At 38.9% G+C, this 15,743-nt stretch overlaps 3 protein-coding genes across 5 annotated transcripts; 1 reads left to right on the plus strand and 2 right to left on the minus strand.

Annotated features, from left to right (window-relative positions):
- Nucleotides 1–675: 675 nt before the first annotated feature.
- On the minus strand, nucleotides 676–5,242 carry LOC116289986 (uncharacterized). Of its 2 annotated transcripts, none has more exons than XM_089029128.1 (9): nucleotides 5,106–5,242; nucleotides 4,529–4,827; nucleotides 4,096–4,216; nucleotides 3,645–3,815; nucleotides 2,981–3,033; nucleotides 2,795–2,850; nucleotides 2,371–2,477; nucleotides 1,968–2,019; nucleotides 676–1,789 (listed from the first exon to the last, which is right to left on the minus strand). In XM_089029128.1, the coding sequence occupies exons 1-9, from the start codon at nucleotides 5,110–5,112 to the stop codon at nucleotides 1,753–1,755; spliced, it is 903 nt and encodes a 300-aa protein (XP_088885254.1). In that variant the 5' UTR covers nucleotides 5,113–5,242; the 3' UTR covers nucleotides 676–1,752. The 2 variants fall into 2 exon arrangements, with proteins under 2 accessions (XP_088885254.1, XP_088885250.1); XM_089029124.1 differs by having other exon boundaries at nucleotides 1,957–2,019.
- A 1,156-nt stretch (nucleotides 5,243–6,398) lies between these two features.
- On the plus strand, nucleotides 6,399–12,232 carry LOC116289985 (uncharacterized). Of its 2 annotated transcripts, none has more exons than XM_031696947.2 (9): nucleotides 6,399–6,567; nucleotides 6,846–7,144; nucleotides 7,456–7,576; nucleotides 7,978–8,148; nucleotides 8,707–8,759; nucleotides 9,336–9,391; nucleotides 9,597–9,703; nucleotides 10,736–10,795; nucleotides 10,899–12,232. In XM_031696947.2, the coding sequence occupies exons 1-9, from the start codon at nucleotides 6,561–6,563 to the stop codon at nucleotides 10,979–10,981; spliced, it is 957 nt and encodes a 318-aa protein (XP_031552807.2). In that variant the 5' UTR covers nucleotides 6,399–6,560; the 3' UTR covers nucleotides 10,982–12,232. The 2 variants fall into 2 exon arrangements, with proteins under 2 accessions (XP_031552807.2, XP_031552810.2); XM_031696950.2 differs by having other exon boundaries at nucleotides 9,637–9,703.
- A 5-nt stretch (nucleotides 12,233–12,237) lies between these two features.
- LOC116289984 (uncharacterized) lies at nucleotides 12,238–15,552 on the minus strand. The gene is made up of 4 exons (XM_031696946.2): nucleotides 15,296–15,552; nucleotides 14,313–14,459; nucleotides 13,656–13,782; nucleotides 12,238–12,491 (listed from the first exon to the last, which is right to left on the minus strand). The coding sequence occupies exons 1-4, from the start codon at nucleotides 15,354–15,356 to the stop codon at nucleotides 12,296–12,298; spliced, it is 531 nt and encodes a 176-aa protein (XP_031552806.1). The 5' UTR covers nucleotides 15,357–15,552; the 3' UTR covers nucleotides 12,238–12,295.
- Between the last annotated feature and the right edge of the window lie 191 nt (nucleotides 15,553–15,743).

The following is a 15,743-nucleotide window of genomic DNA, read 5'->3' on the forward strand; positions in this document are numbered from 1 at the left end:
AAACTGCTAATACAACGTGATTCGTCAATCCAGGTATCATTGAGACGCGTGATTATTTTGAAATGTGCGTGATTCGTAAAACAATTTTCAAAATAAAGTTTCAGAACCTCTCTGAAAAAAGTTTATTTTTTACTGATGAATTTCCTTCCAAGACCCAGTCCCCCTCCCCCTGCCCCTCTTGGAGCAAACTGTAGTTAGATAGAAAGCAAAGAATGGAATGAGGCTGTTTAGTTCGTTTTCCCATCATGTCCAAACTACGTTATCGTCACCTGAAGGTAGAGTTTTCGATAAAAGTTCTATTTATTTTCATAATTATTCAAACAACGCAGAATTGCTCCCCTATAAGTATCGTGCACCGAAACAGATCGATGGCTCAAACAAAGGATTCCATTCGAGAAGAATTCAGGTTTTTAAACATCCTCCAAAGATGCATTATTTGTAGGCAATAATTATTTTAACTCTTCACTATTCTAACTATCGTAGTTAGATCTAGTAACTATGGACTAATTAAAATGTCATTGGCTTCATATTGTTCAACCAAAAGATATCCTTAACAAATAATCATCTTGAGAGATGTTACGTCTTTTATTGGGATGGGGTGAGGGAAGGTAATCAGTGGAAAATATGACCAGCTCTAATCATTTTTGGAGCTTGAAAGAACGAAGCAAACGTGGCGGTAAAGTGAGATTGTTTTTATTCTTCCTTTCCATATTTCTGCTTCTTGTAAACACGTATAATATATCTTAGTCAAAAGAAAACAAAAAAATTCGCAAAAAAGTTTGGTTAGAGTAACCTGGGATGAGGGCTGGCGGCAAAACAGCTAAACGCCCTGTGATTGACTGGAACAAAATTCACCGCTTAGCTGAAAATGCTTCTTCGTGTGCTTGTGTACACCACTTTCGCATGCTTTATTAATAGTTATCGTTGAACTAAAATGGCGGAGTACTCTGATCTAAATTGACCTTTTTCAAGTTACAATACCGCTGTGTTCCTTGATTACAGACTCATTTACTCAGGCTTTACCCTAGAAGCAGTGACTAAATATTCACAAATACCAACGATAAAGTAAAAGAATTGAATGTACAGCTTCAACGATACAAACAACGACTTTCACCATTTTCACTAGAACACTTGAATGTTTTACACAAATTCGAGGCTAACCCTGAGCAACAGACAATTTGAACAGAGAACTGGAATATTAAATATGGTGGCTATTGAGCTAAAATGAAATAAAGAAGCAGTATGCACAATGTATGCACAATGTATGCACAGCATTTGGTTGGTTGCAATTAGCCTGCGTGCAGCCCAACGTAACTAACTGTTAAGTCTATACGAGAGAAAAGTCCGACTCGGCACGCAGGCTAACAACATTCAGCCAATCGCATATCACTGGACAATGAATAATGTATTATCTGTAGTTTTTCTTTACTTTCTTTATTTCTTTATTTCTTTATGTTTTTGCAGAAATTATATTTATCATGCCTAGTTCTTTCGTTTTCACTTCAGATATTGAAAAATTTTTGCTTTTCCCCAAAAAAAGTATATCAAAACAATTGATTTTGGTTTTGTATCATGCTCGATATCACGCAATATTATTTTGGCACTAAAATGTCCACAATTCAGGTAACTTTTTGAATTCAACTTGTCGTAATCTTTGTTTTGTTTTGTGTAATTGTTTTGCTTACGTTTACTGACGCACGTGCCTATCATTTTACAAATAACAGTCCCTGTTTTCCTGAATAAATCCCGTATTCACCTTGGACTCGGTAGCCATACAAAACTCGTTTGCCTAAGAAAAGAAAAAATAATGCAAGTACACAAGTCAATGCTTCAACTTCCAACGAACGACGAATGAACGACGAACTAACAAACATCTTTTTAATGCTGTACAGAACTAAAATATATTTTTATAGAACAAAATGAAAAGATTTAAATTTAGTATACTAAATCACAAACCTTCAACATACAAGGTTGAATGCCATTGAGATCCACACTCAGCATCATCATGTCCGTCAAAAACTACAAAACAAAATGTTTTGGCACTTTTTGATTATGACTTCACGTCTAAGAATGCAAGTTGAATTGCGACTGCGACTTTGATGGTGGTGATAGTGGTGGTGGTGGTGATGGTGATAGTTGCGACTGCGACTGCGACTGCGACTGCGACTGCGACTGCGACTGCGACTGCGACTGCGACTGCGACTGCGACTGCGACTGCGACTGCGACTGCGACTGCGACTGCGACTGCGACTGCGACTGCGACTGCGACTGCGACTGCGACTGCGACTGCGACTGCGACTGCGACTGCGACTGCGACTGTTTGCTATTTTAACGACTTTGCAAGGAGGAATTGAAAAACCAATACCTTACCAGAATGCTTTTTGTCGGCAGAAATTTTGTATCCAACACTAATGTTATTGCATGTATTACTCTCCCACTGGTACGGATAATGATGGGATATGATGATCTGAGGACAACTTGAATATTATAGAAAGAAAGAAATATATTCAAACGTTGTCTATTTTGGAACGCTGGAACACCGCGAAGCATGCATCTTTGAGAGCGGAGATCTAGAGTGTGTGTGTGTGGGTGGGTGGGGGGAACGGGGAGATTTGAGTAAACTAATTTGCATGACTGAGCACGGACGCATGTGAAAATTAGTATCACTTGGTCTAAAATGGGAAAGCATTACGTCATAGAGGATTGGGTACATTTCTATGGAAAACATTTAAACGAAATATGAAAAATATGAAGATTCTAGACATATAGAAGTTGATAATTAGTTATTGCATACGTAGGTGGTCCTTGACCAGTGCATGATGAATCAAAGTTCTGAGCACCGCTTGGAATCTGGAATTATACAACATTATCATGCGCGTGTAAATAAGTAATATATGTATGCATAATAACAGCAGGTACCATTGACTGATGATTGACATAGTGCTTGGTTCTTTGTTGTAGTTTAGCTGTGGTCACTTACCTTATAGAACACAGTGTATGGACTATCAGAGAGCACATCAATTCTGAACGTTCCTGTCATAGATAAGGACGCAAAAAAACATTGTGTAGGATATTTTTTAAATAATTCTTGGCCTTGAGATCTAGGCGAAAAATTCCCTTATATTTAGGATTGAAAAAATTTTTTTTTTGATGTTAATATTTTTCATTTATTTATTTATTTATTATCATTTATTATTTTTATTATTATTATTTTTTAGCTTTCTAAAAGTCTTTAAGTATTATTTTTTTCTCCCGATTAGGAGAGTGCTTGTGCCCGGCTAGAAGTATTCAAGACGTTAAAGTAAAGTTATTATTATTATTATTATTATTATTATTATTATTATTATTATTATTATTATTATTATTATTATAAGTCAAGACCCCAAGGTAGAAATAGTGCTAGGCGTCAAGAGTTCTTTATGAGATCATGACGTCTCATGCCTAAAGTGCTCTCAATCCCCCCTCCTCCCTTCCCTTCCCCCCTCTCCCTCCTCTTTCCCCCCTCTCCCTCCCCCCTCCCCCTCCCTCTCCCCTATCCCCTGTGCCCCTGTCCCCTTCCCCTGTCCCTCCCCTGTCCCCCTATCCCCTCCCCCTCCCCCTCTCCAACTCCAAAAGTATAAGCACAAATACTATTTGATATTTACCATATTCTGACATGATATCAATGATGTCTTGGTCAGAAAGTTTTCTCGCTTGAACAGCGGTGGTCTCGTACTGAACGCATAAGCTTGAATTGACAATGCAGTTGTTTTCTTCTCTTTGAAGATGATCATTATTAACGGCTGAAACTGACACAACTAGAGTCCAACCACCGTCTGGTAATCAAGACATATATTGTAGATTAAAATTGTCAGTGAGTGGATCCATTCACCTATATCAATTCCCCAACCCATCCATCGATAACCATTTACCAATCTAATCGTCCATTCGCCCACCAACCCATCCATCCCATCCATCTTCCCATAAATTCCATCCCATCCATTCCCCCATCGACCCCTATCCACCCATCGATTCATTCGATAATCTAGTATTTGCTAACAAATTTTATTACAAAGATTGCGAAGTTTTAGTGACAAAATCTTTTGGGTTACTGACCGTATTTTTCCATGTCGCAATAAACTGTCAAAATCTTTCCACGCTTTGTCCGGATAAGGTAATATCCACTTTTGGCCGATCGTTTTCTAGCTTTTGCTTCTGAACAAGATTGTGGAACGGGCTGATCATTGGCAACAAAAAAAAGTTTTTTGAAACATTAAATGCTACACACAATTAGCTAAGTCTTCTATAATTAAAGTCAAGTCAAGTTAAGTAAAATCAATGAAATATTTAAAAAACAATTATATGTTTTGTTGAATAAAAGTAAACAAAATTAAATATAATTGGAAAAAAGATAAAGTAAAATAAAAAGATAGGAGGTGATGAGACAATGAGATAAAATAAATAAAATAAAAATAAATAAACAAGTTACAAGACAAGATGAAATAGAATGAAATGAAATATCTTGTATAGCCCAGTAACGTCATCATACCTTTTTCGTTCGCCATCCACCATAGCTGTAGCCTTGTCTCTCTGTGTAGTCGTTAGGAAAGTCATGTTTATCAGCAATATTCAGTTCACAGGTCTTACTTTCGAAATGAAAATTTGTGCTTCTACAGAAACCAGCCACAATACACTGATCCGTGCAGTTCTGGAGGTTGGTGTTGGGGATCGACTGAACCAAGTTGTTTTTCAAGTATTTACCGTATGTAGAGGAGAAAACATTACATTGTGATGCCATGGCAAAAGAGGTACACCATAGAAGGTATAGCAACGATGGAAATAAGAGTCCTGAAAACCGTATTAAATAATAATATTTATTATTGACGAGAAATTATCGGAATGAAGAAGTGTCTCGAGTTTTCGAGCTCGCTCCCTCCTTCGCTCCATCTCTGCCTTCCGCCCTGCCTTCCTCCCTAGGCCTTCGTTCCTTACTTCCTTCTTTCGTTCGTTCGTTCTTTCGTTCGTTCAGGTTCGTTCCTTTTTTCATCCTTCGTTTATTCCTTTCTTTCTCCTCGGTGAAACAAAGTCATTCCCAACGACAGCTACAAAAAATGAGCCAAACTTACCTTTCATGACCAAGGTGAATATTTTCAGATTAAAAGTCAATTATCAATAACAGAAAAGGAGATCAATTGCCTTGAGGTTTAGTTAAAAAGTCTTCATTCCTCATACAACCCAATTGTGTGCCTATCACTTTCACCTGCATGCGTGATCTCAGTATTCTAAAAGTATACCACAAAAAGGTATTTCTCAAAGGCTTTTTGATACACCGCGTAATTAGGGGACTTAATTTTAGGGGACTTATATAGGGCTAACCTCAATGTCTTCCTTTTCAAAATATGTAATCTGCATTTTTTTGAATAAAGTATTATTAATTATTATTACATGCCTGCGGTGCAGTTACCACAACTGTATTCATAAGATTCTTTACTAACTTAGTTAATTTTTAATGCTTGCTACACGCGTAACTGACACATAACCCATATAGTTATGATCTAGTCAACCATTCATAAAGTTAGATAAAGTCAATAAATATGGGGTAGACTATGTTTTTACTTTAAAAGAAATAATATGGCGTTTCTTCCTTTTTTGTGAAAATGTCGAACATTCTTTACACGACGAAACCATCTATCTATCAAGGTAATGATTCAGTGTTAAGGATATCTTTTTGTTGAACAATATAAAGTCAATAAAATTTTAATTAGTTCATAGTAACTAGATTTAACTACGATATTGATAGTAAGAATAGTGAAGAGTCAAAATAATTATTGCCTACAAATAATGCATCTTTGCAGGTTGTAAAAACCTGAATACTTCTCGAATGGAATCCTTTGTTTAAGCCATCTGTTTCGGTGCACGATACTTATAGGGGAGCAATTCTGTGTTGTTTGAATAATTATGAAAAGTGGTAAATAGAACTTTTATCGAGAACTCTACCTTCAGGTGACGATAACGTAGTTTGGACATGATTTGAAAGCAAAGTATAAACAGGTTCATTCCATTTCTCTTGTTTTTTTAACGTTTCTACTGCCACACCTAGCTATCACCCTTTTGCATGGCTACGTGAAAAAGAATGTTCGACATTTTCAAAAAAAGGAAGAAACGACATATTTCTTTTAAAGTAAAAACATAGTCTACCCCATATTTATTGACTTTATCTAACTTTATAAATGGTTGACTAGATCAGAAAGTCCCAACTAAGATAATTATATGTGTCAGTTACGCGTGTAGCAAGCATTAAAAATTAACTAAGTTAGTAAAGAATCTTATGAATACGGTTGTGGTAACTGCACCGTAGCCATGTAATTACAGGGTGTATCAAAAAGCCTTTGAGAAATACAACTGATTGTGGTATACTTTTAGAATACTGAGATCACGCATGCAGGTGAAAGTGATAGGCACACAATTGGGTTGTGTGAGGAATGAAGACTTTTTAGCTAAACCTCAAGGCAATTGATCTACTTTTCTCTCATTGATAATTGACTTTTAATCTGAAAATATTCACAGTCACAACCTTGGTCATGAGAGGTAAGTTTGGCTCATTATTTGTAGCTGTCGTTGGGAATGACTTTGTTTCACCGAGGAGAAAGAAAGGAATAAACGAAGGATGAAAAAAGGAACGAACCTGAACGAACGAAAGAACGAAAGAAGGAACGAAGGAAGTAAGGAACGAAGGCCTAGGGAGGAAGGCAGGGCGGAAGGCAGAGATGGAGCGAAGGAGGGAGCGAGCTCGAAAACTCGAGACACTTCTTCATTCCGATAATTTCTCGTCAATAATAAATATTATTATTTAATACGGTTTTCAGGACTCTTATTTCCATCGTTGCTATACCTTCTATGGTGTACCTCTTTTGCCATGGCATCACAATGTAATGTTTTCTCCTCTACATACGGTAAATACTTGAAAAACAACTTGGTTCAGTCGATCCCCAACACCAACCTCCAGAACTGCACGGATCAGTGTATTGTGGCTGGTTTCTGTAGAAGCACAAATTTTCATTTCGAAAGTAAGACCTGTGAACTGAATATTGCTGATAAACATGACTTTCCTAACGACTACACAGAGAGACAAGGCTACAGCTATGGTGGATGGCGAACGAAAAAGGTATGATGACGTTACTGGGCTATACAAGATATTTCATTTCATTCTATTTCATCTTGTCTTGTAACTTGTTTATTTATTTTTATTTTATTTATTTTATCTCATTGTCTCATCACCTCCTATGTTTTTATTTTACTTTATCTTTTTTCCAATTATATTTAATTTTGTTTACTTTTATTCAACAAAACATATAATTGTTTTTTAAATATTTCATTGATTTTACTTAACTTGACTTGACTTTAAATATAGAAGACTTAGCTAATTGTGTGTAGCACTTTATATCTCAAAAAACTATTTTTTTTGCCAATGATCAGCCCGTTACGCAATCTTGTTCAGAAGCAAAAGCTAGAAAACGATCGGCCAAAAGTGGATATTACCTTATCCGGACAAAGCGTGGAAAGATTTTGACAGTTTATTGCGACATGGAAAAATACGGTCAGTAAAATGCATCTAAGATAAACAAACCCAAAAGATTTTGTCACTAAAACTTCGATAATTTTTCTAATAAATTTTGTTAGCAAATCAAAAGCACCGAATGAAATGATGGATGGATGGGGTCGATGGGGGAATGGATGGGATGAATTTATGGGAAGATGGATGGGATGGATGGGTTGGTGGATGGATGGATAGGCTGGGATAAGTGGATGGGTGAGTGAATGGATGGGATGGGATAGTTCGATGGATGGGTGAATTGATGGACGGATGGATAGGATGGGATTGGATGGGATGGGATGGGATTGGATAGGTGAATCAATGGATGGGTTATGGTGGGTTTGGATAGATGAATGGATCGACTCACTGACAATCTTAATCTACAATATATGCTTAATTACCAGACGGTGGTTGGACTTTAGTTGTGTCAGTTTCAGCCGTTAATAATGATCATCTTCAAAGAGAAGAAAACAACTGCGTTGTCAATTCAAGTTTATGCGTTCAGTACGAGACCACCGCTGTTCAAGCGAGAAAACTTTCTGACCAAGACATCATTAATATCATGTCAGAATATGGTAAATATCAAATAGTATTTGTGCTTATACTTTTGGAGTGGGAGAGGGGGAGGGGAGAGGGGGAGGGGAGAGGGGGAGGGGAGAGGGGGAGGGGAGAGGGGAGAGGTGAGAGGGGAGAGGGGAGAGGGGAGAGGGGAGAGGGGAGAGGGGAGAGGGGAGAGGGGAGAGGGGAGAGGGGAGAGGGGAGAGGGGAGAGGGGAGATGGGAGAGGGGAGAGGGGAGAGGGAGAGGGGAGAGGGGAGAGGGGAGATGGGAGAGGGGAGCGGGGAGAGGGGAGAGAGGAGGGAGGAGGGGGGGGAGGAGGGGGAGGGAGGAGGGGAAGGGAGAAGGGGGAGGGGGAATGAGAGCACTTAGGCGTGAGACGTCATGATCTGATAAAGAACCATTGACCCCTAGCACTATTTCTACCTTGGGGTCTTGACTTATGAAAAATATTAACATCAAAGAAAGATTTTCAATCCTCAATATGAGGGAATATTTCGCCTAGATCTCAAGGCCAAGAATTACTTCAAAAATATCCTGCACAATGTTTTTTTTTTGTGTCCTTATCTATGACAGGAACGTTCAGAATTGATGTGCTCTCTGATAGTCCATACACTGCGTTCTATGAGGTAAGTGACCACAGCTAAACTATAAAAAAGAACCAAGCACCATGTCGACCTCAATGTTAGTCAATCAACTTGTGAGTCGAGCGTTGTGTGCATAAAATAGTAAATGTAGCGGTAGTGAGTGTGAGTGAAGGCAGGCCCAAATCAGCGATAATCGAGAGCTGCCAAAATAACCAGCCTAGTCTAACAAATAAAAAAATGGTACCTGCTGTTATTATGCATATACACCTAATTGAAAAAACGTAGTCGGGTCCGAGAAGGTCATATATCGAAGCTAAGACCCAAAAAGATTTTGGGTACTTCGAAATGTGTATTATATTTGCATATAGACATGTAAGAATGCACAGTAGAGCAAAGTCGGTCGACTTAGATTAACAACATGCCAAAGCTATGATACATAAAATGCGCACAGGAAGGGAAAACTGCAATACGCATGAAATTAGCATTATTGTTTGTCTTCCCATGCTCCCCTTCGGTCTTAGCTTTGATGATATAACCTTTTTTTTGAACCCGACGTATTTTCTATTAGGTGTATATATTATTTCTTTACAACCGCATGATAATGTTGTATGATTCCAGATTCCAAGCGGTGCTCAGAACTTTGATTCATCATGCACAGGTCAAGGACCACCTGCGTATGTAATAATCTTTTTTAAGTGTCTCTTATTTGCCTGATCTAATGCTTTACCGTATCAGACCACGTGACACTAATTCACACACACGTCCAATTTCAGTCTTATACATGCTAGTTTAAGGGTGCATGATTCGCAGTTTGTTTATTGTAACCGGATGTAAATAGACATGGTTTGACTATTTTTATTTCCTTGTATAATATTCAAGTTGTCCTCGAATTATCATATCCTATCATTATCCGTACCAGTGGGAGAGCAACACATGCAATAACATTAGCGTTGGATACAAAATCTATGGCAGCGAAATACATTCTGGTAAGGTATCGGTTTTCCTTCTTGCAAAGTCGATGTCCCAGTCCCAGCCCCAGCCCCAGCCCCAGCCCCAGCCCCAGCCCCAGCCCCAGCCCCAGCCCCAGCCCCAGCCCCAGCCCCAGCCCCAGCCCCAGCCCCAGCCCCAGCCCCAGCCCCAGCCCCAGCCCCAGCCCCAGTCACGGTCACAGCCACAGCCACAGCCACAGCTACAGTCACAGTCACAGTCAAAGTCACAGTCACAGTCACAGTCACAGTCACAGTCACAGTCACAGTCACAGTCACAGTCACAGTCACAGTCACAGTCACAGTCACAGTCACAGTCACAGTCACAGTCACAGTCGTAGTCACAGTCGTAGTCACAGTCACAGTCACAGTCACAGTCAAAGTCGTAGTCACAGTCACAGTCAAAGTCGCAGTCACAGTCACAGTCAAAGTCGTAGTCACAGTCAAAATCACAGTCGTAGTCACAGTCACAGTCACAGTCAAAGTCGAAGTCACAGTCACAGCCACAGCCACAGCCCCAGCCCCAGCCCCAGCCCCAGTCACGGTCACAGCCACAGCCACAGCCACAGCTACAGTCAAAGTCAAAGTCGTAGTCACAGTCACAGTCACAGTCACAGTCACAGTCAAAGTCAAAGTCAAAGTCAAAGTCGTAGTCACAGTCACAGTCACAGTCACAGTCACAGTCACAGTCGTAGTCACAGTCACAGTCACAGTCAAATTCACAGTCACAGTCACAGTCACAGTCGCAGTCACAATCACAGTCACAGTCACAGTCAAAGTCAAAGTCACAGTCACAGTCGTAGTCACAGTCACAGTCACAGTCGTAGTCGTAGTCACAGTCACAGTCAAAGTCACAGTCACAGTCACAGTCGTAGTCACAGTCACAGTCACAGTCACAGTCACAGTCACAGTCACAGCCACAGCCACAGTCGCCTGCACCTCCACCATCATCATCAAAGACTCAGTTGCACTTACACTTGCATTCATAGATGTGAAGACAAATTCAAAGTGCCAAAACATTTTGTTTTGTAGTTTTTGACGGACATGATGATGCTGAGTGTGGATCTATATGGCATTCGTCCTTGCATTCAGGTTTGTGATTTAGTATATTAATGTTTTAAAATTTTGTTCTATAGATACTTTTTGTTCTGTAAAGTGTTAATTCGTGTACTTACATTATCTTTTCTTTTCTTAGACAAACGAGCTTTGTATGGTTACCGAGTCCAAGGTCAATACGGGATTTATTCAGGAAAACAGGGACTGGTATTTGTAAAATGATAGGCACGTGCGTCAGTAAAATTAAGCAAAACATTTACACAAAACAAAACAAAAATTACGACAAATCGAATTTTAAAAGCTACAAAATTGTGGACAATTTAGAGCAAGATTTAAATTGGATGAGTCCACCAAAAAAAGACATTTACACATTTAGACATTTAGACATTTAGACTAAAAGTATTATCACGTGTTTTCTCGGTTCTGGCATAAAACAAATGCTGAAATACCATTCTCCATCTTAAATCCTCACTAAATGGTCAGGGCATTCTGGATTTTCGATTCACAGTTGAATTTTACATTTAAAGTTCAGGCTGACGCACACGAGGCAAAGAATACATACATGTAATGAAACGCGTGATATATCTTTTAGTCTAAATGTGTAAATGTCTTTTTTCGGTGGACAACGTTAATTACATTGACTGCATAATATATTCGATTTGATATATAATATATTCGATTTGATATATAATATATAATATATAATATATCATATATCATAATCTATAAAATTTATTTTTATTTTATGTTTCATGGCCGCGTATCAATTTTTTCGCAAATATGTCAGTTTTTTTTCGCGTGGGCCATCAATTCCATATCCATATTTGGTAAGCTTACCATATTTTAAAGTGAACATAGATTTCTTTTAGGTGATATTCCCACCATTTAAAGCCTTATAATGTCGAATATATGAATCTGAACTTCCAGATATTATAGCGAAGAAGAAGCACTTCAAACTGCCCACCATCTTGGATTTAGCTTAGATACCTGGCCTTTGACAAAGGAAGCCCAAGACGTTTAAAACCATGGGAATCACGTGCGAGCGACACTATATAAGTTGGATCCACTAAGCATTTAATTTTCATGATCAGAGCACGCCTTTTTAGTCGAATGATAACTAATAACACATGCGTAAGCGTAAAGAGTGCTTTGAAAACTGAATATTTTAGGATCTTTCGATTAACTAGTTTGAGGTTGATGAAAAAACTGCGATTTGTCTCCAAACAGCCCCAAAATGCAATGCAATGCCAACTCGACCCAGTTTTTTTTCAGCCTCGAAACAGCTAATGAATTATCCTACTTACACTTAATTTAGAAAGCTACTTCAGGGGTGCAGAGGGAGCGCACAAACACCTAGATGAACCGTTATCTACTGCATTAATGGTGTGTGAGTTTAAGCAAAGGGTGTATCCCCTCCTAAAACAAAAATCCTGGATGGTGCACTGACCACGCCCCCTCTCCCCCCACCCACCCCCCTCCCCCCTCCGAAACATCCTGGAACCGTCTCTGAAATCAACGTCTTCTCATTCTATAACGTCAGTAAAGATCACAGTCTTTTTGACCCCAAGGCTTGAAAACTGTTCCTGCAGGTGCATCTGTTTGCAGGTATGTCACCTGTGAAACGGTAGAGGGAGTTGCCGATGATGTGCGTTGAGCGATGTTCTTGTTAAAATTCTTGCTGTTGTCTTTCCGGCCATTGCTAGCGGTATTCTCAAAGTCTAACACATTTTCGCTGCAATAAAATATGTATATCTATTTACAAAAACGTTGTGGGTCTGAGATCTGAAATGGCGGGCAAGTCTGAGACTAAACCAAAAGGTTTTGTGCTTTTATGTTTTTCTGGCTACAATACGAAAAGTCACATTTCTAACTCAAAGTCATGCCTCATATTCCAATCAATCTAAGAGAGAAAGAAAGTTCTATATTGTTCGGCTATGAAAAGGAGACTACGGTTTCAGTTTGGAGCGTGCTAGTCGGTAACAGATTCCAGCTTTCAGATCTTCGACCCACAAATATTACTAGCTCGAGATAAAAGAAGGCGATAGCTTTTTGACCCTACTACAGCTGTCTTAGCTTAGTGACAGACCATTAGATTTGGGGAGGGGGGGGGGGGGAAGGAAGAGGGATGAGAAGAGGGGTGGGAAGAGGGGGGGACAAAAACCCCAAAAAATTCGAGCACAGCTTCAAAGATCGAAAAAAAATCGTGCATAAGAAAAGTGCCAGAAAAAATTCCAAATTATGTCAAAAAAATTTCCTGCACAGCCATGAGGCGTAAAATAAAATTCCTGCACCAAAAAAAATTGTCCAACTCCCCACTCAAAAATCTAATGGTCCGTCCCTTAGTGACTAAAACATGGGTAGAGTAGCCCTACAGATTCTATATTGTTGTGCTTCGAATTAAAAAGTTTATAAAATAACTGTTATGAATGACGCGTTCTGATTGGTTTGGAGCGCGTGCTTTATGAGAGCACATTGCACGCGCGCGCACTTTCCGTTGCGTCATTCCTATCTTAAATAACGGTTATTGTAATTTGTATTTTATAAAAGAAATAAAAAACTTGCTTGCTGTGCTGTGTGCAGTCATAAAGCACTTGGGGATTGGCAGAACACTAGAGAAGTGTCCAGAAGCACTCCGCTACGCGTCGTGCTTCTCCTAACACTTCTCTCGTGTTCTGCCAACCCCCGCGTGCTTTATGACAGCACACAGCACGCGCGCGCGTTTTCTATTTCTTCATTCTCTAATAGAGCAGCCTCAGGCCAAAGCGCACATGTAAGAGCCTGTCAACTAGGATACAAAAAGGTGGACTAGGACTTTCTCTTTGTAAGGAAAACGTGACAGACCCACTAGTCAAAGTAATAAATGGTGTGCACTTATTTTTGTGGTCTTTTCGCTTACCGATTCTTTTTCTTCGTAAGTGTACGGGAAGTGTTTCTTGTCTTGATTATAATTACAATCAAAACAACCAACAGAAGCAAAATCAGGGTACCAAGAACTGCACTGGTTATGATAAACTCAGAGGATGCTGTGAAGAAGTTTGATAATAATTAATATCCTTGTCTTGATCTGTGTAAGGTCCTACAAGAGGACCCACACTCTAAATGTAAACCATTTCACACTAAAGATTATCCCACCTAGTTTTTAGATTGTACAAAGTTTCAAGAGGTATTTAGGTATTCGATATTTCTCAGATCCCACATTTTTAAAACGTAAATGCTGAATATCGCTCAGCAAATGATTTACTCAGTTTGGGAAGTAAGGGTGGGATAGTGGTGAGATCACTCCCCCACCAAAGTAACCAAGGCTCGATTCCCGTACTCCGTGTCATATGCGAGTAGAGTTCCTCCTTCGTCTCTTGACTTCGAAGACTTTTCTTCGGGTTTTCAACTGGTTTTCTGTCCCTCCACAAAAATAAACTCTTTTAAATTCCAGTTCGATCATGGACTAAACGAAGGTCACAAGAAACACTACCTTCATTAAACAAGAAAATTAATTATTTTCATTTAATGCTTAGGTCCTCAAGCCAGTCATCGGGGGAAACGTTTTTGTACTTACGGTAGCAGCCGCTTGCATTGCAGTTTCTTTTCTGTATTTTTCCTTCGCATGGTTGTAGGGTAATTGTATGACATGATCTTGTCCTATTCTGCTCTCCGTTGCACGACTTACTGCAGGGACCCCACGAATTCCACTCACTGTACAATGCTATTATGCAATAAGATTTAAAAATAAGACATTGTACAATAAGTGGTCTAGGCATATGACAAAAGATAGCAGCAAATCTGGCGGAATGTGGTTGACTCAATCTCCAATAAATATTGCTTTGCTTGGTGTTGTCAGTAATATGTCTACGAAACACTCAACGACTTCTTCTTGTCACAAAACAGCCGATGAAGTTAATTGAAAGGTTTTACTCAGTATAGACCATTTGTTCCTTTTTCCCATTTAGTTTTGGAGAATTTTTATGTTAAGTTCTAAGGACCGATTTAGGGCAGCTTATTTTAAATCATTTATTCATGCCGTTTAATTGACATTTTCTATCAAAAAAAATGTGAAAATGATTTCGAACTACAAGGCGGTCAAAAGCATAAAGTAAACACCTCGCGCAAAGGAATGGTACCGATCTTCTACAAGGGACTGACGAACACTGCTAAGAGGCTTTCCAAGATGGTCAGGAAGTGTTTTGATGCGTGTGTAACTAGAGTGTGAAGGCGAAAGAAATTTCGAGAATTAGTCATCGAATTACTTTTTGTTGACCGCATAACGCCATATGGGCATTCGAATGTGTTGAATATAGCTAAGTATGTTTTTTTTTTTAAAAAAACGATCTTTCCATTTTAGAAATGTAAATTATATATTATATCATTTAGTAATGTACTTCATGATGGATGGTAAAAGGGCCGGTTATTTTATACCTTCATTACTTTATTTGTCCTTAATCATTACACTCAGCAGCGTTAATAAAATTAAATACTAATAAAGCCATTAGTTAACCATAGTGTCGAAAACGAACAGAGAGTTACTGTGATAGATGTACTTACCTGATAATGAAGTAAAAAGAGCACACAATATGACAACCGTCAGCTGCAGTTTGATGCCCATTATAATCCTGTATTATCATTCGAGGTCTGTTTACAATGAAAATTAACCGCCACGCCTTGCAGAACCAAGAACTGCCTATCTTGCTCGAAGAGAATTTTTCAGACCACAAAAATAATTGTGCTTGCTCTACTTGCAAAATTACACAAACTAGAGCTGGCAATCAAACTGAGTTTTGACGAGAGAATATAATGACAAAAGGAGCTCTGACCATGAGAAACTACCTCCTGCAGATCTTCATTGTTAGATTATTAATCATTCCAATTATTCAGCTGTTCCATTGAACAATTTAGCTCTGCAGTAGTCTCTTGTTATTTCAAATAGTTTTAAACTGAACTTGTGAACTATGAGTCAGAGCGTGTTTTGGAAAGAAAGTTGAAGCAATGCCAT

Source organism: Actinia tenebrosa, unplaced genomic scaffold (genome assembly GCF_029948245.1).
Source record: "Actinia tenebrosa isolate PJP-AT-01 unplaced genomic scaffold, QUT_ActTen_1.0 PGA_scaffold0__85_contigs__length_37466705, whole genome shotgun sequence".
NCBI lineage: Eukaryota > Metazoa > Cnidaria > Anthozoa > Actiniaria > Actiniidae > Actinia > Actinia tenebrosa.

Coding starts and splice junctions, on each gene's coding strand:
- LOC116289984 (XM_031696946.2), bottom strand. CDS start 15,356: ATGGGCATCAAACTGCAGCTGACGGTTGTCATATTGTGTGCTCTTTTT. Junction 14,460..15,295: donor TCTTTTTACTTCATTATCAG/GTAAGTACATCT, acceptor ATTGCATAATAG/CATTGTACAGTGAGTGGAAT. Junction 13,783..14,312: donor CAATGCAAGCGGCTGCTACC/GTAAGTACAAAA, acceptor ACTTCTTCACAG/CATCCTCTGAGTTTATCATA.
- LOC116289985 (XM_031696947.2), top strand. Junction 8,149..8,706: donor TAATATCATGTCAGAATATG/GTAAATATCAAA, acceptor TATCTATGACAG/GAACGTTCAGAATTGATGTG. Junction 9,704..10,735: donor TGGCAGCGAAATACATTCTG/GTAAGGTATCGG, acceptor TTTGTTTTGTAG/TTTTTGACGGACATGATGAT.
- LOC116289986 (XM_089029124.1), bottom strand. Junction 4,217..4,528: donor GTGGATGGCGAACGAAAAAG/GTATGATGACGT, acceptor GCCAATGATCAG/CCCGTTCCACAATCTTGTTC. Junction 2,020..2,370: donor TGCCGACAAAAAGCATTCTG/GTAAGGTATTGG, acceptor TTTGTTTTGTAG/TTTTTGACGGACATGATGAT.